We start from the raw sequence: 23,652 nt of genomic DNA on the forward strand, positions 1-23,652 counted from the left end.
CCCGGCGTGGACTTGGGAACGCACGTGGCCAAGGGGGAGCAGGAGTCCATGAACGAGCTGCTGCAAAGCAGGGAGCCTTTTCCGAAGTGAGGATGGCTCGGAAGGAGGGCCCGAGCCACAGGTGGAGTGAGCCCAGGGTGGCGGCAGGGCGCCCAGCGAGGGTTGGGAGCGAGGGGTCCAGCCAGGCTGGAGAAGCCCGCCTGCTAGTCACGCTGCAGCAGGTGTGCGAGCCATGCCGGTGTCCCGGGCGGCACAGAAGGTGGACAGAAAAAGCGGTCGGTGGGCTGGGTCGGGGCGAAGGGCCTAGAAATGGGGGGCCAAGTGCAAGATGGCCTAGAGACAGGCCCCGGGTGTGGAAGAAAGGCCCGTGGAGCAGGGGTCAGAGGAAGCCTGAAAAATGGATTCTCTCTTTGTTGTGCGTGAGAGCAGAAGCAGGTACTGGAGGAAAAAAAGGGCCATTATTACCAAAGGGATGAGAGTCTGGACTAACACGCTGGTTCTGATGTGGTTGAACCACTCTGACTGCTTTTTTAAATTCTTCACCGAAAATGATGTTGTGGGAAAGCCCTGCCCCATTGGCATGGGGCCATCTGGCCTCCGTCTCACCGTGGTCGTGACATGTGTGGTCCATTGAGGGGCGATGTGGGACGTGCCTCCGGTCCCCCCCGAGCTGGCCCCCCAGCGGGAGACTCAGGACACCCCAGTAGGACAGGCAAGCCTCTGTCTTGGCCCCCCACTTCCTTCCCGGCCTTCCTGCCTCCATCCCTCTCCGTTGCCGCCATGCCTCACCAAAGAAGCCCGCGGCCGCGGCGGGCTGGCAGCCTTCAGAGGGTGAGATGGGGTGGGCACGAGCCGCAGGGGTCCATGCCCACCGTGTAGCCCAGGTGAGCTGTCTGACAGGTGGGACCACATCAGGAGCGTCCCTGACCTGCCTTCCCGTGCTTTCCGTGTCCACAGAGACCCTGCGTTACTGACTCGCTTACAGAACAGCCAGCGGCCTCACAGGCTCCCCCGGTGCTGGCCAGAGCCTTGTGTGTCTGAACTTAGCCCACGGCTCGGACCCCGCATAGTAGTGTTTACATGGCCTGGACTTGCTACAGGGAGCCGCTGGGAGGCCAGTGTGGCCCCTTTGTCTGTACCTGCCCCCAATGTGACTGGGCCATGCTGACCTCTGCTCTGGAAAAATCCCACGGGCTTGCTACTATGGGCAGAAGTCCCATTGGCTTAGGTGGTCAGTTCCCTCGTCTGAGTGACAGGATGGCGGAGAAGGGGGCCCAGGGCAGTCTGCCCAGTTTGCGGGACCGCGTGTTGCGTTTGGAGAGTCAGCGGCAGGCACGGAGTGTGGCTGGGGGTCTAGGAGGAAAGTTCACCACGGCTCAGTCTTGGGATAAGGCCAGGCCTTAGAAAGACAGTAACCCGGGAAGAACACCTCCTTGTTTTTCTCTTTGTAGCCACATCAGTGCAGAAGCAGGAAATGACAGGTTGACCAGGAGAGTAGGCTGCGTGGATTAACTTGCCTGCGAAGGCACAATCCCCAGGGTATAAAACATTTTGTGTTAAAACAGACTCTGAGGGGTTTGACGGAGTTCTCTCAAGACCCAACCAGGAGTATTAAGATTTTTGGTGGCAGCCCTGCCCTAGAGATTCATAGTGCCCTACTTTTTGCTGAAAGATGTTCTGGGATTTCTCTACCAGCTGCACAGACTCCTTGACGCGCCCTGGGTCTTATCTGGGGAAGGGGAAGCCAACAATTGCATTTTCATGTAAAAGTGCCTCCTCGGGTATGTTCATGGGTAAAGGGTGTGATCATTCACATGTCACCCAATGGTTTACAGTTGTTTTAACATTTTGCTGCAACAGAATTTGAATTTTACTTTCCTTAAAGGTAGTTACCTGTTACTAATTTTTTTTCCTTTTTTTTTAATTAACATATAATGTATTATTTGTTTCATGGTTTTGGTTTTCTTTTCTTAATTAACATATAATGTATTTCTGTTCCTAATTTCTACTTGAAGTAAATTACATTGCCACAATTTGTATTGGACACCCGAGTGGACAGCAATGTGAATTTGGACTGTAAAAGCCACTAACGCACGCACTAGAGTGCCCCAGCTTGCTCAGTCTCGTCCTGATGTGCTAATTGCGAGATAATTTTATGAAGGATAACGCCAGTAGCACCTGAGCACCCTTAAATTTCCTCCTGGGTTTTCAGGGGGCGGGCGATCACGGAGCATGGATTCGAACCCATGCTCACACATGCTGCGGGGAGGGCTCCTCTGAGTCCGCGTAAGTTGACTCAGTGAGGACCTGTGTCCAAGTGTGCGCAGTCATCTGCGCGGTAATGTCGCACGGGCTCTGCACCCCGACTCGCGAGGGTTGCAGCCCGACTGCAGAGCTGACTTGTGATGTCCAATGTCTCTCACACTAACCGACGTGTTTGTGTATCTGCTCTTCTGTCCTGTTTTGCTGTGTCTCTGCTGTAGAGATTCAGAATATTCAGAGAGCTTCTTTCTATGACAGTGTTTCTGGTCTTCATGAGCCACCAGGTGAATGTACAAAGCCTGTAGGTCTTCCAAGCACATAAGCCCCCAGGAGGAGCTCGCGGGGAGGGGGGCGGGGGGGGCGGCGGCGGGGGGGCGGGGGGGGGCCGGGGGAGGGTGGGGGGGGGGCGGGGGGCTGGTTCCTGGGCTCCTGTTTTTGTTTTGCTCATAGACCTGCATGAACCTTTCATTTCATGCTCCCTCCCCTTGTCCTCCGAGGCAGCTGTTTGAGCGCATCCACAATCGAATCGCTACCGCATACACATCGCTTCTTCTCTTCTGCACTCACAGCACTGCTTACTGAAAGGCAATGTCGCTACCTTTGCCAGTGGTGCCGTTTTGATACACGGGCCCCGAAAGGAATGCTGGGAACGGATGTGCGGAAGGAGGGTCTCCCATGTCTCTGGGTCTCCTTTCCGTTTTCGAGGCCGAGGAATTCCAGGGAGGGGTGGTTCTTGCTTTAAGTCCTGCATGCTGGGAGAGCAGATAATTCCGCCTTTCTCTCCCGTGTTGGTCTCCTCGGGCTAGCTTTGGTTTGGAACGTGGGTGGGTATCGAGTCACGTGGCTGGGTATCGAGTCACGTGGCTTTTTGTTTGGAGCTTGAGATCGTGAGTCGATCAACAAGGCTCAGAGGTGCAGGTGTGGGTCGAATTCAGACCCTGAACCCGAAATTGAGCCCCGCACGACGGAACCTGGTGGTCTGAGGCCCTAGCCCCGTTGTTAAATACAGCCTACACATGGCTAAAGGCCCCGTGATAGCCCGACCTAAGAAAGAATGTATCAGCCAGTTTGATAATCATGTAGTGAAATTGTCAGGTGTGACATTCAGAGACAAAGTTCAGATTCATCAGACAAAATTTCCTTTCTGACTTTTGGAATCCAGTGATGCTGAGACCTCAGACCATCCCAAGACTTCCTTAGGAAGAAGAGGAGCGTGCCGGTCTGCACTCAAGTACCCCCGCCTCGGTTCTAGGACCCGTCCTGGGGAGGAAGCACCTGGGAGAGCTGGGGGCTGGGATGCGGGTCGGATGGCGCCAGGGAGGGTCCCACGCGCTGGAGCACATGCCGCACAGAAGCCCAAGGAAGAACTCGTGCTCACGCCCCCGTGGCCCTCGGTAGTCTGGCCTGGGTCAAGGACGCGGGGATAGGGACAGACCAGTAGGCAGGAGTTTCCAGCCAAGGGGCTGCCGGAAACGTGTGATTTGTTCGGAGTCAGCGCTGGCTCTGTTCGCCTTTCTGCCAAAATAGAGTGCCCTCTTTAAACTAATCACTGGTACTCTTGGATGTCTGAACTCTTAAGAGCGCTCCAGATGGAGCTCTTGTAGAGCAGGGACGGGCCAGTGTGGGCTTGCCGTCAGTTCCCCGGCACTGGCACGAAATCGGTGCCCCAGAAGGAAGCAGTTCAGTGAGGGATCCGGAGGGTGGGTGTCCCACAGCCGGTTCTCAGACGCGGCGGCTCTGTCCAGCGCCCCCACAGTGGCCCTCACCTCTCCCATGGCGCAGGCGCAGGGGCGCTTTCCCCACAACGTGGAGCAGGTGTGTTTCTGCTCCTGCAGCACGTGCGAGCCCCTCCTGGATGACGTCATTCGGGCAGGCCGCCAGCTCCTTGAGCTCCCTGACCTCACCTCACCAGAGGTGTCCTCTGTTGAGTGATTTGGCTGAACAAGTGTCCGGGCTCCATCTCTCCTTCTTAAAAGGTCTTCCACCCGCCGTGGCTACATCTGGTCTCCCACAAATGGTCTTCCTCCTCAGTGTGTGCTTAGGAAGTCCAGCCCCAGAGAGGCGTAGCCAGCGTTAAACAAAGATGTGGAGCTTTAGTGTGTGCACTGAATTCTCCGAAGACGGCGGAGGAAGGGATTTCTAGGTGTCCAGATTGTGAACCTGTTGTCTTAGGTGCAGCGATAACTTAGTGCGTGTCCCTCTAGACGTGAGGGCGTGGAGCTCGTGTGACCTTATGCTTCCGAGCTCCCGCGGAGTGTTAGGGATGGAGCAGGGAGGCCGTGCAGGCTCTGAGGACAAGGGTGAGAGGCAGGAGGAAAGACGGGCTTCCAGAAGCATCAGAGGACAAGTGTGTGAGAGGAAGGAATCCCCAGAGAGGGAATAGGGAGTCGTTCATGTTTCCGCTGTAAGCCAGAGGTCTGTTTTCTTCCAGATCTGCTTTGAAAGCCCAGACTTTCTGAACTAAACCAGCAATGAGCCGGCGAGGAGGGATCGTAACCTCAAAATTGTAGTACCTGGAGCCGGTCCCAGCAGTTGCTGGAGGACGCCCCTCCCACCAGCCCTGCTCCTTTCCAATCTGCTGCAGAAGCGCCCTTGAACTTGGGAGCCCAGTTCACTTGGACAGATGCAGCGGGGAGGGGCTGGCCAGCATGCAGGAGGGCTTCGTGTCTGTCACAGGCCCCTGGGGGGTCTCCCTTCATCTCTGATGTCCACTGAGCTCTTCCCTTTCTCCTGGTCACAGTTAAGGGGGAAGCTTCCCCTTAGCCATGCTTCCAACCGAGAGGACAATGTTCTGGTTTCAAAAACGCTGAACTGGTCCTTTTCGGGTCCAGGAAGTCACGAAAGAAGGTTCCACGTAGAACCGGGTAGCAGAACTGATAAGATGGCAGTCTTCAATCTTGTAAGTCCTGCCCATCAGCCATGATCTCTCCTTGTTTAGAACCTGGGGGGCGGCTCGGACGCAGTCTGTGTGCAGAGCTAAACAGCACGGAGGTTTCTCAGTGGATGGAGGGTTTTGTTGTGCGGAAAATTCTTGTCCTGGTTTGTTTCTGTTTTTAATCTTGAGCCTTAATGAGAGCTGGGAGCGCCAAGAGAAGCAGCCTCCAGGTTTTGCTGCATGAGTCCCTGAGGTCACGTGGGGACAGTGACACTTGCTGCCAGGGCTGTGAGCGTCATGCCTCCCAGTGTGAGTGTGAGCCTGTCTCTGGCTGCGGCTGTGTGGCTGCTACCCTAATAACGAAAACCAGAAAATCAGCAACTGCGTCCTTGGCGGTGAGTTGGTGCAAGTCCCCCAGGTTCCCTGAGCGCCAGGACCAAGCTGAGGGGCAGGTGTGCTGAGTTGCCCGGCGTCCTCGGGAAGTAACGAGAAGAGTTCCAGAGCCGGAGGAAGATGCTTAGAATCACATGCTCCCTGTCGACCTGGGGACTTGCTCAAATTTTTCTGAGAATTTCCAGACGTTCCAGAACAACGAGCAAGTTGGTCCCCCTGTCCAGGAGTGGAAGCAGCGCCCTCGTGTTACCACGCAACGGGGATATATGGAGTCTGTAGCACTGCCATATTTCCCAACCTGCGCTTACCTGGCGGCGATATTTCTGTACGCCAGAGTAGAACTGTCTTAACTTGTTTACGTGAGTCCTAAAAACGTGCTGCGTGTCTGGCCCAGTGCCAGATCCTAGAGGCCTTTCTAGGAATATTCAATGCAGTTTTTATTCATCATCTGGCTGTTAAAATGAACATTCAGATATGTCTGTCCCCCTTTTTTGGTTCCTACCAAAAAGTGTCCGAAGAGCGGCTTAAATACAGCGGTGTGATGCAGTAGCACTAGTGATTTGGCCCATGCAGACGAGAGGAACGTGAAAAATCTCGCAGAGCTCTTGCACCCCGAGCCTGGCCCCTAGACGAGAGCAGCTAAGCATTCTGGCACTAAACAGCATTCCTCGGTAAAAAAAACACCGTTCATAGCTATTTTATGAGACTAATGATTACAAATTGCAAATTGCATTTTTCTTCTGAATCTAACTGTGCCCTTACAGGTGTTAGGTCTGTGGGACTCATCTTATTGGTCACTGTCCACTTAAGTTGTTTTTTTTTTTTTTTAATGAGGACCTCAGGTTTTTTTTGTTGTTGTTTTTTTAAGATATTATTTCAGTCTCAAGTAGGTGGAGAGGCAGGCAGAGAGAGAGGAGGAAGCAGGCTCCCCACTGAGCAGAGAGCCCGATGCGGGGATCGATCCCAGGACCCTGAGATCATGACCTGAGCCCAAGGCAGAGGCTTAACCCACTGAGCTATCCAGGTGCCCCTCCGCTTAAGTTTTCTTAGACGAATGACTTGTCGGCATGAGATACTCAAGTTCTCTCAGGCTCTTAGGCAACCAGATAATGTATCCTGCCCACCAGCAATGCTCGCCTACCTTCCCTAACATGGCAGATAGGGGGGTGGGCGGGGGGGGGGGGGGGGCAACCAAGCCCTCGGTTACCCCGAGCCACGGGCTCTGCAGCACTGGGAGGATGAAGTAGCCGTAGCAGGTCTCATTTCAAGGAGCTGCTAGAATCTCACCTTTGCATTTTCTGCCTTTCTCTGTACCTGCTTTTGCCACTTTCAGGACGAACCGGCTTGTTTCCTTCTTTTTTTTTTTTTTACATTTTATTTATTTGGGTAATCTCTACCCCCTGTGTGGGGCTCGAACTCAGGACCTCAAGATGGAGAGTCGCACGCTCCACCGACTGAGCCAGCCAGGCGCTCCTCAACAAGAAAATACTCTTTTTATTTATTTGAGAGAGAGGACATGTGAGCATGGAGGGAGGGGCAGAGGGAGAGAGGGAAGCAGGCTCCTCTCTGAGCAGGGAGCCTGATGTGTGGCTCGATCCCAGGACCCTGAGATCATGACCTGAGCTGAAGGCAGAGGCTTCACTGGCTGAGCTACCCAAGTGCCCCAAGAAAATATTCTTTTTAAATAGAGGTTTTTCTGGGCCTTAGAGTGAAATCCTATATTACTAGTGTGGCCTCCATCATTTAAAGAAGTTCTCAAAGTGTCTTTTACCCACAACATAATTTTGCTCATTGTTAGAACTGAACCCTCGTTTAGATTTTTATTTATTTTTTTATTTTTTTATTTTTTTTTAAATATTTTATTTATTTATTTGAGAGAGAGACAGTAAGAGAGCATGAGCGAGGAGGTCAGAGAGAGAAGCAGACTCCCTGTGGAGCTGAGAGCCCGATGCGGGACTCGATCCCGGGACTCCGGGATCATGCCCTGAGCCGAAGGCAGTCGTCCAACCAACTGAGCCACCCAGGCGTCCCTATTTATTTTTTTAAATTAAAGATTTTATTTATTTATTTGACAGAGATCACAAGAAGGCAGAGAGGCTGGCAGAGAGAGAGGAGGAAGCAGGCTCCTCGCTGAGCAGAGAGCCCGATACGGGACTCAGTCTTGGGACCCTGGGATCATGACCCGAGCTGAAGGCAGAGGCTTTAACCCACTGAGCCACCCAGGCGCCCCCGCCCCCACCCCCACCCCGCCGTTTAGATTTTTAAACAAAAAAGGCTGAAAATCCAAAGCGTTAATGTTTTCAAAATCCAAATACCTCGTTTGGGGTTCCCTTATTTTGGGGATCAGGTTCATTGTGATGGCATTTCCATCTTTGGTGTAAACAGCAGCCCAGGCTTGGGGCTGCGGGCTGAGTCACCAGCTGACAGCATGGGGAAGGACCGCCCTCACACTGCACCCCTCCTCCTTGGCCTTGGAGGTGACTCATTCTCGTGGGTGACCTCACCGAGGGGAGGTCATCACGTGGCTCCTGCATGCTGGGCACCACGTGGAGCCCAAGATGGGAAAGCAGAGGACATGGTCTGAGCTGGTGGTTGGAGGGGTCCAGAGACCCCAGGCCGCAGCTCTTGGGGTGTGTGTGCGTGTGCCCGGTGCCAGAGAGCTGTCCCCAGGGGAGCCCCAGGCAGTAGGAACACACAGTGCTGGGGGCATTGTCCCGGGATCTGGCCTCGGCGATCTGAAGCCCAGAGGAGGGAGGGGCCCACCGAGTCTGGACGCCGGGTGGACCTGGGGGCCTCAGAAGAGGTAGCTGGGTCACGGAGTAGGGATTTAAAAGCCAAGACGTGTTTGTCAGGATGGCTGGAAGGAGGGGCGGGTGTTCAGGGCAGGGAGAAAAAGACAAGACCTGAGGGTCTGGTGTCTGAGAAAATGCACCCAGTTTGTAGATGGAGCTGCCGGGGAGGGCAGAGTGGCCAGGGGTCCCTTCATGGAGTTCTAGAACGTTCTCCAGGCACCTCACATCTGTCTGAGCTCAGTCAACGGGGGCTCCGTTTACCCAGGAAGCGACTGAGACTTGGAGCAGTCGATGGCACAGCTCGTGAGGGCAGGGGTCCCTGGCTCAGGACCGAGCTCTGCATTGCCGGCTACACTTCTAGACCAGGGGATGCGGACCATGCCCTACAAGCTGCAGGAGACGTGGAAGGGTCTGGAGTATGGGAATAAAGAACCTGTTCGGTTGGGTCTCCCAGAAAGACCGGTTATCGTGACCCTGGAACCAGAGGTGTCCTTGTAAGGAAGAGCATGGTGGCTCGGGGAGAAGAGGAAGGAGCAGGTTGGACGGCGCTGCAGGGGAGGAACCGGGGGGAGGGCTGAGAGCCCACACGAGGGCCATGGAACCGAGGGATGGATGGAAGACATTTGGGGGCTTGGCTTGACCAGTTTTGGTGAGCAGTTGGTGTAGGGCAGTCGAGGCACTCTTCCCAGTCTCTGGCCTCTATACCCCTTCCAGGGGAGGCAGAGGAGGCAGATCCAGGTGGACAGTGAGGCAGAGAACAGGCTCTCCACTGTAGGACTTTGACCTCCCGCCCTTCCTGCTTCCGGCTCCTTCTCCCCGCTTCTCCCATCTGGCTCTTCCTCTGTCCCCAGCTTGGTCCCAGGCCCCTGTCCCTCACCATTTACCCTGAGCTGGCCCATCTGGTCCAGTGACTGCTCTCCGAGTCAGCAGCTCCCACATCCGCCTTCCTAGTGCAGTCCTTTCTTCTTAGCAACAGGCTGGAACGTTCTGGTGTGTTACGTGCTCCAAATGTAGAGTATTTGGAGTCTTTCTTCCTGCTCATAAAAATCACTTCTCCCCCATCTGGCAGCGGCACCCCCAGCCACTCTGCTGCTCAAGCCAGCACCCTGGGACTTATTCTTGACGCGTCTGTCGTATTTTCCACGTCAGCTTAATCATCAGAGCGAGTCAGTCCTCCCACGGAAAGATGTCTCGCATCTCCTCTCTCCCTCTCCTGTGCGATCACTGCTTCCGCCCCCCTCATCTCACTCAGAGCCTGGACCGGCACAGCCATTCCATCTCCAGTGACCCCTCCCCAACTGGTCCTGGGCGCCGCAGCCAGCCTGGGCGCCCCACGCCTCCCCAAGTGTCGTGCATTCTTGGCACGGGCTGCTGTCAGTCCTGTCCTTGCTCTTTCCATGCTGTTTCCGCTGCCTGGAATGATTCTCCACAGGCTCATTCTTCCCCATTGGGCAGTAAATAGAGCTTCTCCAGAGAGATCTCTGACCCGATGTCTTTCACAGCATCTTTTCTCTCCGTGATGTTCTCGCTGTCAGTAATTGTCACAGTATTAAGCATTTGCCGTGTTGATTCACCAACACGCGTGATAGGCCAGATGCAGATGTCATGCTGGGCACTTAGGAATCTGTGAAGGCAGAGGCGCTCTGGTGCTGGGTCGTCAGGTAAAGCTGGTTCAAGTTGCAAAGGAGAGGCCCCTGGACAAGAATGTGCCTTGAGAAAGGCAGGGCAAGTAGCGTGCACCTCTCCTCGTGGCTGCCTTACCACAGAAGGGTTTCAGGGCCTGGTAGAGTTCGGAGCCCCAGCAAGTGCCGCAGTGCTTCGGGAAACCCGAGTAGCTGCAGAGGGGGATGGGGTCCAGAGGAGAAGTCAGGGGTGGAGAGAGGCTGGTCCCACAAGCAGACGCACTCAGGCCACGCTAGCACTGGGCGGTGTCTGCAGCTGGCCACGGGCCTGTCCTTGCCTGAGTGGCATCAGGCTGGGGGAGGAGGGCAGACTGGAAGCCAGTCAGGTGCCCAGGGAGCAGGAACTCGTGGAAGGCACAAGGGGTACCAAGTGTGTGAACTCTTCTGGAAGGGAGCTTGGCATGGAGGAGACCGAGAAGTGGGCAGACCCAAGGTCAAGGGAAGTTCACGGAATGGTGGCGCGTGCAGGGGTAGGGCTGGGCTGTCTTCTGCCGGAACAAGTGAGGAGCGACAGGTTGGAGGCACAGGAAGGAATGGCAGTTGGCAGCCTCTGAGGTAGATGGTGGCCTGCCTTGGGGGCACAGGCAGGAGGAGCCTTGACCCCCTCCAAGTCCGGTGGCTCTGCTTCGCCAGCGTTGTAGGACAGGGTGTGTGCATGGGGCTGGAGGCGAAGCCCATCGTGTCCTCGGCTTGTGTTGAAGGTCTGCCCCGTGGGCTCGGGGACCTCCCTCCAGGGTCAGGGTGTCCGTTCCCTGAGAGCCTCACTGGGAGTGGAGACGTGAGCAAGGTGTTGCTCACAAAGTTCTTCCCCAGGGCCGGATCCCCACGTGCTGTACGTCTAGGGAACAAACCGCACACATGGAAGTGGCTGTTAGGACTGGCCGGGCATCAGTGTGTAGCGTTGAGCGGATACTTGCATGCTTTTCCTGTCCTTCACGGCTGTTTTAAGTGAGGACACGTTCTGCACGCAACGCCCCACAAGGTGGCTATGCGCATGGTCCTGCTCAGAAGGGTCAAGGCCGCGTGGGTCCCTGGCTGCGTCCACGCTGCCCACAGAGTGAGGCGTCCCGATTGGTCTCATCACCATCAGGAGCTCCTCCGCTGCGAGCATCCTCTTGCCTGGAGGACGGAGCTGGTGCACACCCGTCCCTCCTCCAGGCTTTCCCCCCTTTGTTCTTGAAACCTGAGTGATTGGCATGAAAGTCTGGTGACGGAGGAGAGAGGACCCTGGTCCCTCCCCCTGGGCCCCACCCCCTACTGGAGCCTCTTCCTTAAGGGGCTCTGCTCGGTGCAGGTGCGTGTATCCGCAGGCCGCTTCCCACCCTAAGACCTGTCCCCGTGTCCCTTTGTGTATCAATCATGCCTGTGGCGACCCCGCCTTTCCCACGCGCTGGTACGCGACACAGGCAGGCCGTTCCCAGAGCCCGTGTGTCCGTCAGCAGGAGGCCTCTGCTGGCAGGGGTTTGGAACACCCGGTACCCTGCCATGGGGGCGTGTGGCTGTGGGTCCCACGGCTTGTGCGGTGTCTTCGCTGACTGCCTCACCTCCCTACGGCACCTCCTCTCATCCGCCCCACAAAGCTTGTGCTGTCGCACTATCGCTGTGTCTCCTGCCCCCGCAGAAGAGTCCCTGGGGCCTTACTTGCCGTCCCTGTCTTATTCCCCACAGTGGACCGCATTGTGGGTCTGGACCAGGTGACGGGCATGACGGAGACGGCCTTTGGCTCTGCCTACAAAACCAAGAAGGGCATGTTCCGGACCGTCGGGCAGCTGTACAAGGAGTCTCTCGCCAAGCTGATGGCGACGCTGCGGAACACGAACCCCAACTTCGTGCGCTGCATCATCCCAAATCACGAGAAGCGGGTGCGTGTCCCACCAGGTGCCTGTGGCTCTTTCCCGCTGCCCCGGGTTGGGCCATGGCAACTCAGGGGTCTGACTGTCATTTGCTTGGTTGTCAGGCTGGAAAACTGGACCCGCACCTGGTGCTGGACCAGCTTCGCTGCAACGGGGTCCTGGAGGGGATCCGGATCTGCCGCCAGGGCTTCCCCAACCGGATCGTCTTCCAGGAGTTCCGGCAGAGGTACCGCCGACTTTGACCTTGTTCCCAGGTGTTTTCAGAGCTGCTCCTGATACCTCAGAACAGGGAGCTGACAGGGAAGACCATTTCCTCGCTTCCTGGATGGTTTCGGTTGCCTTTTCACATAGGAAAGGGATGATGATGATTATCATTATTGTCACTATTACCGTGTTGGTGGCCAAGACTGCCAAGCGCTGTCTTTGTACAGAGGCCACTGAGGGTGTGTGGCAGGGGAGCTCCCGGCGGTGGGAGCTGGACCTCCGAGTCGGCCACGCACCCAGTCCCACTTGGGATTTACATGTGATTATTTTCTATCCGATTTTTTAAGAATAGGAGTAACGTGTGTGTTCCTTCAGAAAGACTTAAAAACTCAAGTCAGAAATCAATAAGTCATTCAGAAGCGACTTTGCAGACATTTGGGGATGTAGGTGTGTTCGTGTGCAAATGTGTATATACATTTTCCACCATGTGCGTGCCCACGTGGACGCTGGCCATCCTTTTACTAACGCGGGGTGGGGAGGGGAATCAGATAGCAGAAGATCAACAAAAGTGGTTGCAATAGAAATGAATGAAAACAGGAGAAATTGATTTTTTTATACGTATTGTATAATTTATGTATCCTTAGGTATTGTGCCATTTGCTTTTTTCCATTTTTCCCTGGAAATCAGATTTTCCATTCTGACTGCATTGGCTGTTCCATCTTAGAAACAAGTCCACAGGTCAAGGAAAGGCGCTTTCTGACACCGTTCCAGATGGAACCCAGCTGAGAAACGATTCCCGTCTTTAGGGGTTTCGGGAGACCTTAACCGTGGCCCCACTGTCTGATAAACACGGTAGAATTTCGCTTTGTGTTGATAGGAGAAAGAGCACTTCAGCTGGCATCCAGAATACGAAGCCGAGTGATACAGCCAGGACTCATGCCTTAAACCCTTTTTTCTTTTTTTTTTTTTTTTTTTTTTTTGCTAAGATGTAATTTTCTTGCGGTACAACCCACCTGAGTGCCCAGATCTTATATGTACACCCCAGCAAGCACAGGCACGCCTGGACCAGTGCTGTGCTGAACGCCCCTTGCTTCCTCCTGCTGTTGGAAGTGGAGGCCTCTGGGTATTACTCTGTTCCATAGTAAACGCCCACACATCACACAGGGGGCCACGTTCTCCTTGTGTTTTAAAAGGCCTGTGAACATCTGGGGGAAAATGACAAGTAAGGTTTTTTTCAAACACCATGCCTTGACTCTGCCACACTTTCTGGAACCCGGTGTTTGTCCTTGGGGAACCCGGTGTTTGTCCTTGAGGTCAAGGCGCAAGGGAGCCACCAGGACACCAGTTTGCCTCCTGTTGTAAGAAAGAGAAGCCAGACCTGCAGAAAGTCTGAGGCCATCACCCCATCGTCTGGAATCAGAAGCCTGTCCTGTCCTGACTCTTCTGTGACATGATGTCCTATCCCTTCCTCGCCTCTTAGAGAACCCGAAATCACGGTTAGGAGGCAGACGTTCCCACAGATTCTTACAGGAGACTTTTGGGCTGGTTTTCCTACAGGTACGAGATCCTCACTCCCAATGCAATCCCTAAGGGTTTCATGGACGGCAAACAGGCGTGTGAGCGGATGGTAAGCTTTCCGGGGCCTCTCTGCTCTGTGGACCGCCAACAGTCTGTCCCGTGGCCAGGAGTAAACGGGCTCTTTCTCTTTCCAGATCCGGGCTTTAGAACTGGACCCAAACTTGTACAGAATCGGACAGAGCAAGATATTTTTCAGAGCTGGCGTTTTGGCCCACTTGGAGGAAGAAAGGGACCTGAAAATTACCGACATCATTATTTTCTTCCAGGCCGTCTGCCGCGGCTACCTGGCCAGGAAGTAAGTGGGGGTCACGAACAAGATGCTCCTCGAGCACATGCTCCTGCCGAGCACTGTGGGACATGAGGTCCCCGTCCTGTGGGAATCGTGTCCTCACGGCACGGACGTCCAGGTGCATGCCTGGATGTCCCACCCGAGGACACGTTGCCCTGAGGAAAGAAACAAGGGACCGAGGCAGAAGATCAAGGGCTCAGGTGTTCACTTCAGCACAGGTTCTCAGTGAAGGTTGCTCTGAGGCTGTGAGACCCACAGGATGTGAATGTCCTGGCTCTGGGATGGGGGTGGGGGCAGAGCAGCCTTCCACTGATGGGAGCATGGCACAGTCTGGAACATGTCACCGTCCTGTGAGCAGGTGCTGTGGCCCCATGGGGCAGGAGCATGGGGAGCATGGCCGGGTAAGCTGGGATTTCCAGGTCACCCAGCTGGCAGAACGGACTATAGTGGGGCCATCGGGTGGGCCGCCTGGGCAGCTCTGGGGTGATGCCGGGAAGACGGCTCTCCCTGGCCCGAGGAAGGTGATGGAGACCGAGATCTGATCAGAAGGGCCTAGGTCTGGTGATGGGCTTTTCCTCACCTCCTCCCACAGGGGGCCGGCGCTGGGGAAGGAGGTACAGTTTGCTCTCGGGGTCCTGTAGGCGGCGGCGTCTGCCCAGAGGCTTCGGTCCACAGCTCGGGGCTTGGTCTGCCCCATGGTGCCAGGAGGGGTTTCTGCCCCATGAGGTGGACGCGAGATTGTGAGTCTGTGCCCACACGTAACGGGATCCCAGCTAAGGAGGAGGTGCGGAAACCCCAAGAAGAATGTGACATTTTCAGTGATTCACGCCAGGACACATGGGCAGAAGGAGCAAAAGCCTTGGGAGACAGCATGGTAACTGTCAGAGCCGCAGCCCACAGGTGCCTGCGGGGACGTGAGGGGGCACAGCCAACTGCCTCCAGGTAACGCTTTGACAGCGACCAGAAACACAGAACTGTCCGAAGCATGGGGAATGAACTACGTACGTGGTAAAAGCGTGTGCGGCCTTTTCACTGAAATCTAAGCCCTGTGAGAGTCATGTGGAGACCAGTAATCAGAACCAGAGATCTCATCTCACGGACTCAGAACGGGCGCGCCTGTGTGACCACTGCGGAAGGGGTGGCTCGGTGCCTGCAGCCCGTCGGTCCCACAAAGTGTGTGCTGGGCTGGACTTAGGGTTCGGGTCCGGCAGTGAATGAAGGTGTCTCCTCAGAAGAGCCAGCGGAGAGCGGGGAACCCTCAGCATCGTGCTGACAGTAGGCAGAGAGACAGGCATGTGCCCAGGAGTCCATGAACTTGAGGTGGAGGTGCAGGGGAGCCGCCAGGAGATGCGGGAGGAGACAGGTGGCTTTGACACTTGAGTACCAGACGCAGGTCACCGAGCCCCGCTGTGAACAGAGCGGGGTGGCACCCTTTGCCCGGCCAGCGTTCGGGTTCATGTGAGGGTTGCAGGGAAGGAAATCCAGCTGCCTCGTTCGGACGAGTGACTGGCATGTTCTTGGCCTGTTCTGACCGTTTCCTCCCGGAGACGCGTGGACGCCACCGGGCAGCGGTTGTCGGCGAGGAGGACGCTGACCGTGTTCTCGGAGAACTGGGAGGCAGAAGCTATTCTGTAGCCCCAAAAATATACTTTGAAACTATTGTTCTTATAGCAGAAACTACTGTGATTCAGGCTCGCCCAAACTTGCCCAGCTGGTGGGCTCCTGTGAGAAGGACGAAGGCCGTGTAGGGAGCCGCGCGGCGGGCCGGAGGACATTCTGACCAGCACGTGGGCAACACGGAAGTTCTGGGATTCCTGCGAGGACACGTGACCTTCAGGCTGCAGAAGGCTGAAAAGTCGCCGCCGTTTGTGCCCTAGACCTGGAACCTTCCGTTCTGAAGACTGTCCTCCGTGATCGCAGTGCATACCGGTCGTTGCTGCGGCAAAAGGACGATCGTAAATTATTCTTACCATCTTCTCCAATTCCACCAAGCACTTCTCTTCCCAGGAGAAGCCTGTCGCCAGTCTCACAAGGTGCTATGGGAAGGTCGTGAGAGGAACCGCCACAGGCCTAGAGGTGTTAGTTGCTTCCGGCAGCCGTACTCTGAGGGGCCCTGAGTATGTCGCTGGCTCGCAGGCTTGGAGGCTGGGACCACAGAGCTCCTGGGTCGTGCTCACTGCGACAGAGAGTGAAGGAGGCCACAGCGCACCCCAGTGCCCCGAAACCCAGGGGATCTGAATGTTTTAAGTAGCATGTGGTCCCACGGGCAAACCAGACCTGGCAGAGGGGACAGCTCAAGTGAACCCAGGTTCCCGAGGTAGTGGGACAGAGCCCGACGGGGAGGGAGCAGGACGTGGGGAGCCTGTGTTCCCTGGAAGTGCCATCGTGCATAGACAAACTAGTGGCCTCCTAGGAGGAGGGGCAGCCCAGCGAACTCGGCTGGGCCCTTGGGTGTTGTTTTGGTCGCGGGGGGGGGGGGGGGGGGGGTTGGAGGGAGAACCCGCGGGCCCCGGGGGGGGGGGGGAGGGGGGAAAGGGTTGTACTTCAGAAACAGCTCTGTTCCCCAAGGCCAGTGAGAAATTGAAAATGCTGGATTCCGGACAATTCAACAAGGGGGTCTCAGGTCCCACGGCCTGAGAAGGCAGCATGGGAAGATGGGAAACCCCAGACCTGGCGGCGAGACCGGGTTCCAGAAGCATCTGCGTCCTTGTCTGTGAAGGAGAGGCATTAACCGGACCTAGGCCCTACAGAGTTGGGGGAGGAGGAGGGAGATCACCTGGGAAAGGGGCAGGGGGCGTGCAGGAAAAGCAGTGGCTCCTGAAGGTTACTGCCCGCCAGCAAAGGGAGGATGGGGAGGTCGGTCCCGTCCTCACACCCCAGGGAAGTAGGGGCTTACTGGTGGCCGTGGCCGGGAGCACACACTTGCTTGCAAACGTGGGTCCAGTGAATGTGGGTCCCTGGCAGCCGAGGGGTGCCCCGCGGCAGCATCGGGGAAGGGGGCCGCGAGCCACGTGCGCCCCCGCTCTGCCCGCTCTCCACGCTGACTGTCGTGGGCTCTGCAGGGCCTTCGCCAAGAAGCAGCAGCAGCTGAGCGCCCTGAAGGTCCTGCAGCGGAACTGCGCGGCCTACCTGAAGCTGAGGCACTGGCAGTGGTGGCGCGTCTTCACGAAGGTGGGCCCTGCGTGCGCGCTCCTGCCCGGGGAGGCCGGCGAATGCGCGACCCCGCTGCTCTCACCTCACGCTTCTGCCACAGGTGAAGCCGCTCCTGCAGGTGACCCGCCAGGAGGAGGAGCTTCAGGCCAAGGACGAGGAGCTGCTGAAGGTGAAGGAGAGGCAGACGAAGGTGGAGGGCGAGCTGGAGGAGATGGAGAGGAAGCACCAGCAGGTGCGTGCCGCAGCCACCACGCCCCAAGCCGTCCCACTCGGGCCATCCCCCGCCCCAGCCTCCGACCCTGCTCGGGTCCTCACTGCTCCCCCAAAGCACAGGCATTTGGGAAGGGGGCAGCAGATACGTGGCCCCACATAGTTGGGTTTGTAGACGCTGAAATCAGCCGGCCTCTGTGTTTTTGCCTTGGTCTTTCTTGGTCACCTTTGCCATGGGTCGGGTGTCTGACACCTTCCCTCTCTGAGGCTCCCAGCAGCATCCCCTCCCTGGGACTGCTTGCATGGGACCCCGAGGGAAAAAAGAGAATGAGACCACCCGCGACCACCATGGGTCCTGAGTCACTGTCCCGTCCCCGTGGTTACATCTCCCTGACAGAGCCAGGCCTCAGGCCACGTTCTGCAGACCAGCACAGAACGGTAGTGTTAGGGCCACGACGATGAGTGGCAGAGGCCGGACTGTCCCTCAGTACCCCCTGCCTGTTGTCACCGTGAGCACATTTGAATCAGTTTGTTTCCCCTTTGTCAGTTATCTGCACGAAGGAGAGTTTCTGAAATAGCTTGAATTTAATGAAGGTCACTCAGGGTCGCCTGAGACCACAGAAGCAGCCACAGACGCTTTCATCTGGCTCATTGGGCTGTAGCTACAGACCGTCTGAGAGTTTCACCAGCGACGTTGCGTATTTTTAACCCTCAGTTTCTTCGGTGTCGAGCACTGGCCCCGTTGTCCTGGTGACTCTCTGCTGTGGGCCCAGGGGCAGCATGACCATGCCGGGCACTCTTTGTGATTGCAGCTCTTGGAGGAGAAGAACATCCTCACGGAGCAGCTTCAGGCCGAGACGGAGCTCTTTGCCGAGGCGGAGGAGATGCGAGCCAGGCTTGCCGCCAAGAAGCAGGAGCTGGAGGAGATTCTCCACGACTTGGAATCCAGGGTTGAAGAAGAAGAGGAGAGAAACCAAATCCTCCAGAACGAAAAGAAGAAAATGCAAGCACATATTCAGGTGGGTATGTTATGTTTTAGGCTTCCCAAGTGGGTCTGCTGGGTCGATGAGTAGAAGCTGGGGAGTAGGATTGTGGCCGGAGTCCCAGGCCCAGGTCCGGCCCCTCACGGAGCACGAGGAATAGACTATCTTCAAGTGCGGATCTGTGATTTTATGGGGTAACCTCTTACGGCACGCACAGTGACCCAGAGTAGGAACATCGCGGGGTCTACAGCACGCTGGGACCTCGTTTGGCCTGTGTTATCGTTACTCATGGGACATGCCGGACTCTGACCCAGGAGGCGGAATAAACACTTAGCTCTTTCCAGGCTGTCTCTCTGGGACATGGGCTGTGCTCGCGTGAATCACAGCCGTGGTTGAACACCCAGACAGGCGGTGTGGACCCTTCTTCACTGCCAGCCCCCCGGGATGCACCCCCATCATGGTCTCCCACACCCCACCTCCCAGCTACGTTCTTGGGTGTCCAGGTGTCCCGACGGCCACTGCCCTTTCCTGGGTCCCACACCGAACTTCCTTCCAGGTCTCTCCTCAAACTTTTTCTCATCCCGTAGCTTATGTTGGCAACAGGCCGGCGATCCAGACGTTTCTCAAAAGCACAAAAGATACCACCTTATTCCCTGGACAAATACCCCAGCATTAAGCCAGCAGGAGACCTGCCACTCCCCAACATACCTCCCACTGGGGGGCCATAGCCCAGAGCCATAAAAAATGCTCGTTCATCCGGCGAATCTAGTTCTGGGGCTTCATGTTAAGCATAAGTTGATGGGAGCCATTTAATAGCTAGGAATTGGTAAGCCACGGTAGGACCAGGCGGTTATAATCAGAATAAAGAGATTTATTTCCATGGCGAGCCCTTAACTCGCAAAGGAGCAGACACAGAGTAAGATCCAAGTAGAAGGACATTCCTGTAACATAGAAATTCGTGTGCATGACTGTGTATCTGAGCACACACGAACCCAGAATGTTCACCGCCACTCCTTATAGGGCATGATCCACAGTTGTGAAGGGCATGTGCTCGTCTCAGAAATAACCTGTGACTCCTGTGGGACAAGGGCACCCAAGTCCCCTCCAGTGTCCTCAGCCTCGTTTCTTATGCTCCAGGTTTCAGTACACTCACGGGAAGTGCTTGCATCTTGTATTTGTTTTTAAGATTGATTTATTTGAGGGAGAGAATGAACGGGTGGGAGGGAGAGAGAGGACCTCCAGCAGACTGCACGCTAACCACGGAGCCTGACCCAGGGCTCGATCTCACAACCCTGAGACCATGACCTGAGCTAAAATTAAGAGTGAGATGCTCAATCGACTGAGCACCCCCAGGGACCCCCAGGCTTGCATTTTTCTAGTCTATTTAGGGGAACAAGTACGTCCTCGTAGACCAGCAAAGTTTGCGTTGGGTTTTGCCTTTCCAGTACTTTCTGTCTCATTCCTTACCAGACTCTTTTAACTTCTTGTTTTTGGCACTGCTGTCTGAATTCATTATCTCTTTCTGTGACATATAAACTCATTCAGACACATTCTAAAAATAGGTGATTTTTTTTTCCTTTTACCTCAATCCGAGGAAAGCAGATGTATCAGAAGTCAGGCTCCTGTAAGCCCTACAGTCCCCGGACGACCCCTGGGATAACTCGGCCTCATTGGTCCCTCTTCTGTCCTTTCTCTGACCTGTGCAGCTTTGAGGGGCTTCTGATCTATATCCTTTGCAGCCAGAACTAGTGGAGCTGGTTTTGGTGTGATTTTGTTTTTAAGATGAACTGTCTAATTACGTTTCAGTAAATGATTATTGTAGAAGACCTAGGGAACACAGCACTCCCCATCTCCTCGCTTTCACCACCACCGTTAACGCTGTTCTGTCTGCTTATGCAGATTTCCAAGAAGAGTACGTGGATTGACTTATTAATGGAAATTACAGGGGCACCTGGGTGGCTCAGGGAAGCGTCTGGCTCTTGATTATGGCTCAGGTCGTGATCTCGGGGTCGTGAGATCGAGCCTCCCCTCTCCAGCTCTGTGCTCAGCAGGAGTCTGCTTGGGATTCTCCATCTCCCTCTGACTGTTGCTTGTCCTTTTTCTCTCTTACATCTTTACAAAGAACAGACATACTAAACACGCTGTTACGTTCACTGCTTTTGTGAAATTAGGAGCGTATGGTGCGGGGGGCCACCTGACAGCGGACTGTGGGAAACTGTAGGACAAAGAACCTGTTTGGGTTTTTTTCAAAACAACCAAGCAGCAAGGGAGGGACACAGGGGAGCCTAGAAGATGAAGGTGTCTCAGGAGGATTTTTCTGTCGCCGTCTGTGGACCTTATTTGGGCTCCCGCACAGGCGAACAGACGTATTTGCAGGAGGTCTGTATCATTCAGAGGGACAGCTGGAAGGTTTTACAGAGAAAGCAGGAGGTCTGGGATTTGCTTCAAGATGACCCGGCAGTTGGGGGTGGGGGGAGCTGGGGGCACGTGGAGGGAGTCGGCACTCCTCCAGGCAGAGTCCCTGGCCTCGTCCATGCAGGGCTCTGCATGCTACTCTGCGCTCTGGCTCGTCTGTCAGGGCTTTTCACAGTAAAGTTGATCACTTAACACGGGTTTCATTCCGGAATCAGCCAGGATGAATTTCTGGACTTGGCCATACGTTGATCTCTGTGTAGAAAGAACCCTGTTCCGTAGCGTCTGGTTATTGCGGGACACGAGGCAGGGTGGGAACTCACAAGGTGTGTTACGACCACATGGGCTCCAACCCCTGAACCCCCACCCGGCAGGGGTGGGCTCATGCCGTGACACGTCAGGACGTCCTTGCCACTTTGAAAAGCAAACTTCAGCATGTGACGTTGGCGAGCACGCGTCCGACGGTAGGCGGGCGACACTGACTATGTTCTCCGCTCCCCAGGACCTGGAAGAGCAGCTGGACGAGGAGGAAGGCGCACGCCAGAAGCTCCAGCTGGAAAAGGTGACCGCTGAGGCCAAAATCAAGAAGATGGAAGAGGAGATCCTGCTCCTCGAGGACCAGAATTCCAAATTTATCAAAGTAAGAGCATATTTCCGTGACGGAGCTGATGCATTCCGTGAAAGGGGCGCCCAGAGAGCAATTCTCAAGAATTTGGATTCACTTACGTACTTTACTGTCCTAAGGCTCTAACTGTGTGATCTCTAAAGACAAGAAACTATGTAGTGATCGAAATCTGCCAAACAGCCTTCTGATCCTATAGACGTTTGGTGTGTTTGTCTTGCACACTCTGATCCCCACTCAGTGACCAGGACCCGTCCGTGCAGGCCTACTGTCCCCCTGCGAGATGGGGACACGAGCGCCTGTGCTCAGAGGAAGACCAGGGCCCTGGTGTGCTTTGGAAGCCTTCTCCAACGCCACGGTTCTTTCTTCTCAGGAAAAGAAACTCATGGAAGACCGTATCACGGAGTGTTCCTCCCAGCTGGCTGAGGAGGAAGAAAAGGCCAAAAACTTGGCCAAAATCCGGAATAAGCAGGAAGTGATGATCTCAGATCTAGAAGGTTAGTGTTTGGGTTTGGAGAAACGTGGGCCAGGAACCCATGGGTGTTGGCGCGCCGCCAGGTAAGCTGCTTGGGTCCAGGTGTGACAACAGGCCTGTTTGCAGTTCTCGTGTCCTGCCTCGTCTACAAGCTTTCGCAACGGGCTGGGACTGGCAGGATCGTACTTAAGTTGGCTTCCAGGGTGAGGCACACTCCGGGGCGGACCCGGCTGGGCCCTCCATGGCGTGAGCTGTAGGGGCCGCTGGACCTCGTGAGCCGTGGCTCTCAGAGCAGCGTGAGTGACGGGAAGTCACAAAGGGACCGCTACTGCCACCAAGCGTGGCAGGGACTGGCGCGACCGCTGAGGGCAGCCATAGTGCATGGGGACGGCAAACAAGTGTCGGGAAATCCTGGGAGGTTTACAAAACGGAGGCCAACTTTGCGCAGAAGAGACAGAGAGAGGGTGGCTCTTGGGGAGAGCATGTAGCCTCTCCTGGGATGGGCAGCACTGCAGGGGGAGGGGCACAGCCCTCGATGCCCAGGCGCTATGTGAGGGTCTCTCTGGCCCGTGTGGGGTTCTTCTGCTGGGGGGGGCCCAAGGCACACGCACCCAGTCTTTGGACCTACGTGATTGGCCTGTGACACTCCGTCCCCACGTCTCCATGTGCCGGTCATGTGGGAGAACCCAAGGCGCACAGGGCACGGTGTTGTGAGGGCCGCTGCGGGAAGGGGAGGTTCCCTGGCCTGGTGAGGGAGTCCCTGGGGGACTGTGGCAGGGAGGGCGGGAATCCCAGGACCCACTGCCCGTCCCCTCCCCTGCTGCCTGGGAGCTGCGGTCCTGGTTCCAACCAGGGATTCCCGGAAAGGGGCGTGGGGTGACAGGCAGTGGCACATACGGTCCTCGCCTCTGCTGAGCCCTCTGCACATGAGTGCTCTGCCCAGCGATGGGCGCAGTAAGAGGGGCCGGGTCACTTCCACTCCAGGCAGGTGGGCTCACTTCTCGCAAAGGGACATCGTTAGAAACCCCCCCCCCCAATTTCTTCCCTGAACTTCATCCTCCCACTGATTTTTCTCCCCTTCTATTTGACGTTCATGGGTGTCGATGACTGAGCCATTGGCCCAGGGCCGTCGAGGCAGCGGCGTGCTGCTGAGTCAAGTGGCGATGTTCAACCTCAGCCAGTTCACATGTTGGGTTTGTTTGTCCGGCGCCCGCTCGTGGGTTTCGAAGCACTTCTCTGGCCTCTTCCCCTGCAGAAAGGCTGAAGAAGGAGGAGAAGACACGTCAGGAGCTGGAAAAGGCCAAGAGAAAGCTGGATGGAGAGACCACTGACCTGCAGGATCAGATCGCTGAGCTCCAGGCACAGATCGACGAGCTCAAGGTCCAGCTGGCCAAGAAGGAGGAGGAGCTGCAGGGCGCACTGGCCAGGTCTGCCTCCCGCTGCTGCGGGCTGCGCGCTCGCCTAGGGTCTCACGGCTGGGGCCAGACAGGAACCCGGGGCGAGGCCACGTCGTCTCCTTGCTGGGGTGTGACGAGGCACTTGGAGCAGCCGGGAGTCCCTGGTTTGCATCAGGTTGGCAGGAAGCTCACGTAAACCAGCCTGGGCCTTCGCACACCAGGATCCCCGAGTCATGACCTGAGGTCCCTGGGAGTCCATCCCAGGAGAAACTAGTTTCCCATATGGCACTCAACTCAGCAGAGATGAGTTTCAGAAGTTGAGCAGAAATTTCAGAGATGACCTCCGCACCTAAAGCATGATTTGCTTTTCGGTTCTAAAGCGTCACTTTTAATGGAACGGAGGTTTATAACCGTTTGGCTGCATGGTCAGGGATCTTCGAGTTTCATTTATAATTTATTACAAAGGAGTACA

General features: G+C 55.8%; 1 protein-coding gene across 6 annotated transcripts in view; it reads left to right on the plus strand.

The window, feature by feature from the left end:
- The window catches only part of MYH10 (myosin heavy chain 10), a 118,115-nt gene that overhangs the window by 70,135 nt on the left and 24,328 nt on the right, over positions 1-23,652 (plus strand). For 4 of the 6 annotated variants that reach the window (XM_059380380.1, XM_059380379.1, XM_059380382.1 and 1 more), the window contains 11 exons: positions 2,484-2,546; positions 11,673-11,866; positions 11,962-12,083; positions 13,619-13,688; positions 13,774-13,934; positions 16,991-17,099; positions 17,182-17,313; positions 18,104-18,310; positions 21,189-21,326; positions 21,682-21,805; positions 23,039-23,210. In XM_059380380.1, coding sequence (XP_059236363.1) covers positions 2,484-2,546; positions 11,673-11,866; positions 11,962-12,083; positions 13,619-13,688; positions 13,774-13,934; positions 16,991-17,099; positions 17,182-17,313; positions 18,104-18,310; positions 21,189-21,326; positions 21,682-21,805; positions 23,039-23,210 — 1,492 coding nt within the window. The remainder of the gene's footprint in view (positions 1-2,483; positions 2,547-11,672; positions 11,867-11,961; positions 12,084-13,618; positions 13,689-13,773; positions 13,935-16,990; positions 17,100-17,181; positions 17,314-18,103; positions 18,311-21,188; positions 21,327-21,681; positions 21,806-23,038; positions 23,211-23,652) is intronic. The other 2 variants (XM_059380383.1, XM_059380384.1) reach the window with 1 other exon arrangement.

Source organism: Mustela nigripes, chromosome 16, assembly GCF_022355385.1.
Source record: "Mustela nigripes isolate SB6536 chromosome 16, MUSNIG.SB6536, whole genome shotgun sequence".
Classification (NCBI taxonomy): Eukaryota; Metazoa; Chordata; class Mammalia; order Carnivora; family Mustelidae; genus Mustela; species Mustela nigripes.